At 46.5% G+C, this 6,000-nt stretch overlaps 1 protein-coding gene across 1 annotated transcript in view; it reads left to right on the plus strand.

The window, feature by feature from the left end:
* AFF1 (ALF transcription elongation factor 1) overlaps positions 1-5,706 on the plus strand; it is a 67,265-nt gene extending 61,559 nt beyond the window's left edge. Inside the window, exon 21 of the mRNA XM_084204572.1 lies at positions 2,604-5,706. Coding sequence (XP_084060698.1) covers positions 2,604-2,725 — 122 coding nt within the window. The 3' untranslated portion in view covers positions 2,726-5,706. The remainder of the gene's footprint in view (positions 1-2,603) is intronic.
* Positions 5,707-6,000: the final 294 nt, after the last annotated feature.

Here is a 6,000-nt window from a genome sequence, read left to right on the forward strand (position 1 = left end):
CATGTGTCATGTGTGTATTTGCTTCAATCCTGACACTCAGCGCAGCAAGCACCATACCTAAAGTTCAAAGCGTCAAATATGTTGGATATCTTTGCCAGGGCATATTGGCAGAGATACTTGATGGTGATATATTGATGAGTGTTCCCATTACAAGGTTTTCTTGGCATCCTCAACTGTCCAAGAGCTAAGGCATGAGGGTGTCAAGTGCAGGAAACCAGCCAACTTGCTTTGTGGTGACACAAAAAGTGTAAAGGATTTGGGTTTTTTCTGTCTTTCCCTTTGGGGCACTGAGCTTTTCTGAGTGGGTTTAAAAGTATCATTTTGGCCTTGTAGCCTTGTGTTTTAGTTTTTGTCAAATTTCCAGGTCATTTTGTCTTGAAAATGGTGAAGCTGGCTTTTCTGCCTAACAGAGAAGCTGAGCAGCACTTGAATTTGAGTCTTTGCCCAGTATTTGCCAGCAGCAATTCCTAGAATAAAGTTGCAGCAATTCCTAGAATTGCTGCAACTTTATTTCACGGTTTTGTTGTTAAAAATGTTGTATTGTCATTTGGTTCAAGCAGTGGTGAATACACAAAAGCCACAGGGTGGGTGCAGTCCAGCCTGTGACCTTGTCATCCCACATGGCCTCAGCAGTGTCATTTTCCATACAACACAAAGTTTTGTGAGCCACTGTGGGTGAAAAGATGCATTGCCGTGACCTGTTGGCAAACTTGCAAAAGAAAATAAGCACAATGTGCCTGGCTGGATTGTTGGAAAGCTGTAAAAATCCTCACACTAATGAGGCAGTTGCTGAAAATCAAAAGGCTTTCCAAGTCACCTTTGAATAAAAAACTGGTTGTTGGCTGTCCTCTGAGCAAATCTGTGCCTGCAGCAGCAGTTCATGTGTAGCATTTTCGATTCTGTCCTCAAAAGGCTGATAAAAGACTGGCACATAGAAGCAGTGGATGGTGCTAATAAGCCAGAGGAGTGAGTCATGGAGGAAAACATGTGGGAGGGCAGCCTGAGCACAGCCTTGCATCAGTCAAGACTAAATTCAAAACGTGCTCTGTTGGCTGGTGCTGACGTAGGGGGATGATGACTGAGGTACTAAATACTCTGTAGGGAGTGGATCTGTGCAGAGACCCGTAAATACTCATGTAGGCTTGCTGGTGGTGTCACTGCTCAGGACAGTTGAAAGCATTTCAGACCTGGAACTTACTGATAATCAGTGAAATATACAAAGAGGTACAGAGTGAAAACACAAAATAAACAAAAAAGGCCACATCCTTGGATTCTTTTATGCAATTCATAGGACATAAGAAGAGGAAGAAAGAGCAGCAGCCTTTAGCTATCAGGATCTTATAAGCAGGGAAGTCCTAAGCTATTGGAAAGCAGTGAGCTGTAACTGCTGTCCAAGTCACTGGTGCAGAGCTGAAGTGCTCTCTGGAGAGTCCCCTGCCAGGTGCCAGCTCCTCACTGTAATTCAGAGCAGCACTGTGGATCACAAGGTTGTTACAGGTTGTCTTCGTGCTCTATCTCCCCCTGCAAGGACAAGCTGAGGCTGCAGGCATGGACATGAAGTCCCTCTCCTTTCACATGATGCTGTGCTGACAGATCAGGTTATCTTCTGTTTGCCCAGACAGGGGCTTTGAATTCCTTCTATTCCCCATGGAGGGCATGGATTCTGTAAAGAAAAGCAGGAAAATCAGAGGGAGTGTGTTCTCTGCTTCTACATTGGCAAGTATTAGAAAGGAAGTGTTGTGCACTTGGCTTCTGAAGAGCTCCTTGCACAGCCAAGTAGAATTTTTCCACCTCTAGCTTCAATTTTTGGATGTCAAAAAGGAGAGCTGAGAATGGCCAGTTTCTGAAAAGGTATTTAGCAACATGGTTGAACTGAAGAGTGAGGGATTGGGTCTGTGTTAGTGGGAGGCAGGTCATGCAGGAATGTCTTGGAAAGGTGACTGCAAAAGAACAGGTGTGAGAATTTCCCACCACTCATGGTCACCTGCACAGATGATTGCCAGCACAGAGCAGGGCTTGCAGCCTGCCAGCCCCTCACAGCAGGGTCAGATGTGCTGCAAGAGCCACCTCCTGTGCAGGAGGGTGAGTGGGATGCCAGGGACGTGAGATCTGTCTGACATGCTCAGCTAAAAGCAATCCAGACCAGAGCTGTATATAGCCTGGCAAGCTACACAAATAGAGAAATCCTGATATCTCCAAGATCTGAGGATGGATGAAGGAAAGGGACCACAGCTGTGTGTGTGCTTCTGGGTGCTGTTCAGGAAGACACTCAAATTTGTCCTGTTTAGAATTTGGGGGAAACTTGAAGCAGGGACTGTGGCGCAAACACCCAAAGTTTTGCTGCCCTACCACGGAGTCTCTGTGTCCTTTAAAGTGAGGACATGAGGAGGTGTCTCAGTGTGTGTAAATGTTCTCCTGTTGCCTGCACTGCCTGCCGTGCTCGTCACCCTTCCCAGCCCTGTGACACTGCTGGGCTGTCTGCACTAGCACTGTTTAACAGGACTGGCAGCTGACTGTGCTGTTGCTGTCACTCCTCACCTGTCAGGTGTGCCTGGTGTATGAAACCAACCAAATGTTTTCTCTCTCTCTCCCTTTCTTCCCAGAGTTTTTTGCTGAACTCAACCGAGCGACGAGTGCTCTGGCACTGACCAGTAGCCTGACAGACCTGGTACACTACATCAGACAGGGATTACAGTGGCTGAGACTGGAAGCAAATATGCCTTAACTGGTTCTCCAGGTGGTTAAATACCTTGAAGTTTTTTTGCACTTTTGAAGCCTCAGAAACAGTTTAATTTTTGTTTTAATTGTTCAATACAAAGCACCTGCAAGGGAAAATAATTTAAATAAAGTTGGAAGTTATCTGGCTACACTGGAAAACCCTTGAACTGTGTTTTTCTGGGGTAGCACTTTGCTACCTTGAAAAAGAAGAGACGGAGGATGGCACCTTCCTTTAAAACGACGAAGTGCAATGAATTGTCTCAATGGCCCGATGTATTGATGGTCTATAAACATTTCTTTTACAAATAACCAGCAGGACAATAATTGCACATGATGCTGACAAGAAGGAAATCTGCCTCCAGAGGTGATTATGCAACATCCCACGGTCTGCAGCAGTTGTGCGCCCAGACAACATGCCAGAGGAATTGCTTTTGCAAGCACAGTTGCAATCTTTGGTGTCTTTGTTCCTCAGAGAGCAAGTAGCAGCCTCATCAAGCACTGAACAGCGTTATGTTACAGGAAAAGCAGCAAAAGGATCTGCTCTGCCTGCTTTCCAACCTCACCCTCCTGCTTTTTTCAGCCAGCTGACGAAACTGAGGAAGCCACTGCCTTCAGTGCTGCAAGTTTTCTTTTCAAGTCATCACTGCTTTGGTCCTCCTTGCTGTGCTGTCGTGCACATCCATGCCTCGGGCACTCCAGCTGTGTTACTGAGGGGCTGGCTCAGCTCGAGCCTTGCGAGCCAAACACAGTTGGGGTGGCAAAACAATGTGATGTGTTTGGAATAGCTCTGCCTCTTTGCTGAGAGATGTCACCATGAGGATTCTTTGTGGGGCTGATTTTTTGTCATTTCGGTGGGTGGGGGTGGAAAGCTTGGAAAGCTGCGCTGGTGCACTGTGATCGCTTGGACATTGTTCTGAGAGCTTCCATGGGAAGGAAGGAATTGCTTCTGGTTAAGGAGGGATTAAGTGGCTGAATGTGGAACATAGGACAAATTTTGCATTTGGATATTTGCCTGAAACCACTGAGTTTCTTGGTGAATATCTAAGAGCAGGATTTGTACCAAAGTAGGTTCTTCATGTGGGAGACAACTGCTGTGTTCTCTCAGCCATGCTATAGGATGGGCCCAGTGACTTAGAAACCTGTCAAGGGGACAAGAAAGGGAATAATGAGCTGTTTCCAAGCACTGTCACAGTGAGGGCAGCACCCATGGCATTTGTGTATTCAGTGAGATGACACCCTTCTCTACCCAAAGATTCCTTGTGGTGTGACAGCAGCATCCTGCCGTCCTCATACGCAATAGTGTGCCTTAGCCCGCTGGTCCCCTCTCACATCCCTCACCCTCTCTCTCACAGACCCGTGGGACTGCAGAAGAGAAGGATGGTACCCCAAAATAAACAAGTATTTTTTATGAGAAAGAATCAGCTCCCTTTTCCACATAATTTCATGGTTAGGGAGGAGCAGGTCTGCAGGTGTGCAGAAGTACCCACTTTGTAAAATGCCTGCTCATGGGTTTGAGCCTCATGAAAATGGACAGTGAATAAATATCAGCAAAAGGTTTGCATTTCCAAAAGTAGGTTCTGTAGAAGAGGCGTGATGGGAGGTGATGGGAGTGTGCTGGTCCCGAGCACAGGGGAGCCCTCCTGTCACCTTCCCTGGCAGGGCAGGACCACCGGGATCATGGCTATGCCTTTCTGCACCTTGAAGGGATTGGCCTTTTATGTTCACTTTGTTAAAAGCCTCAGAGCATTTCAGGGATGAGCTGTCCTAACAAGTGGAAGGAAGATCCATGTCCCCCCTCCCCATTTTACCTATCAAGCTTTGCTTGCACTCCTTCCCCCTGGAGCAGAGACTGCTCAGAGTAAGCGGGGTCGGAGAAGGGCTCAGCATTAACTGTTTTGTTCTCAGGAAGTGTGGGGATGGGCAGCAGCCTGGAGGCTGATGTGCACTTTGGAACTTGATCCCAGGCTGGTGGATCAATGCCACCTTTGGACTTTGTCTTCAGACAAAGCTATTTCTAGGATCACCAGCTGAGGAGGAGGAGGAGGAAAGATGAAAGCTTTATTGAACTTGGAAACCGCTGTGGGAGCCTGTAGGAACCATAGCAGAGTGTGAGGGGAAAGCATAAGGGGCAGCAGGGACAGGGGTGTGCTGGTACTTTCCTTCTGTGTGCATCCATGTCCCTCCCTGCTGCCAGGAGAGGTGCTTGCTGCTGTGCAGAAGTGCTTGTGTGAGGGCTGCTCCCATTCCCAGGACCAACTCCCCTGGGCTTTGAGGGAAAGAACATCACAGACAGTTTGTCACAGGCATGTGGGGGCTCTTTGGGGGCTCTCAGTTCAAAAGCAATCTGTAGGAGCATCACTCCACAGCAGGAAGCTAGGTTTTGTTTCAGGACACAGAGAGAGACTGTTCACATAATAGGAAATTTTAAGAAAAGCCATCATATTTCAACCTTGAGCCAGGTCAGAGGCCTGCAGAGGGTTCAGAAGGAAGCTCATAATTTTCACCTGGGCCTATTCAGGCCTTAAAAAAAACCAAACAAAAATTAAATAAAACCAGAAAACGTAGCAGTGGAGGAAATAGCAAACCATTTATCCAAGGAAAACCAGGGGTGATTGTTTAATCCCAGAAAGAATGGAGGCAGCTATGGTGGCAAAGCAGCATCATTTCCACGCAATATTTATTTAAAAGAAATAATAATACATGCATTGAAATTGTCAAATATTCTATTTTTAAGATGCCATTTATTTAATAGTTGAAAATCCCACTTACATGGAGATAGAGATCTCTTGTGTAACTGAAAGTCAAAGTCTGACTGCAATGTCCTTGTTTTTGGTTTTGTCCTCTCCCCTCCCTCTTGGTTTCCACGATAAATCTGTGCATCTTATTTTGGGGACGTATGTCCCTCTTGTATATAACCTTTTTCTGCCCTGTGTGTGATGGAATTTCTGAGATGGTTGATTCATATGGGGGAAATAAACAATAAATGAATGTTTGTTATGAGGTGTTTCAAGAGTCCTTGTGTTCTCAGCTTCTTGCAGAGAAATTCTAGTGTAGCTTTTCTCTGAATGGACTCAGTGTTTCCCTTCTGAATGAGGTTGAGGTATGAATTTCTGTACAAGGAGTCTCTTGTTCCCTTTGCTGCCCCATTTGTCACCCCTTGCCCTTTCCTTAATGACCTAAAAGCGGTGCAAATGTGGATGCTCAGAGTGGCAGGAGCATCATGACTTGGGACATGTTCCTCCTGCCCTCCCAAATCTGCTGCAGGGAAGGTTGTGCTGGGCC

The sequence above is a fragment of the Fringilla coelebs genome, assembly GCF_963513975.1.
Source record: "Fringilla coelebs genome assembly, chromosome: 4".
Lineage (NCBI taxonomy): Eukaryota > Metazoa > Chordata > Aves > Passeriformes > Fringillidae > Fringilla > Fringilla coelebs.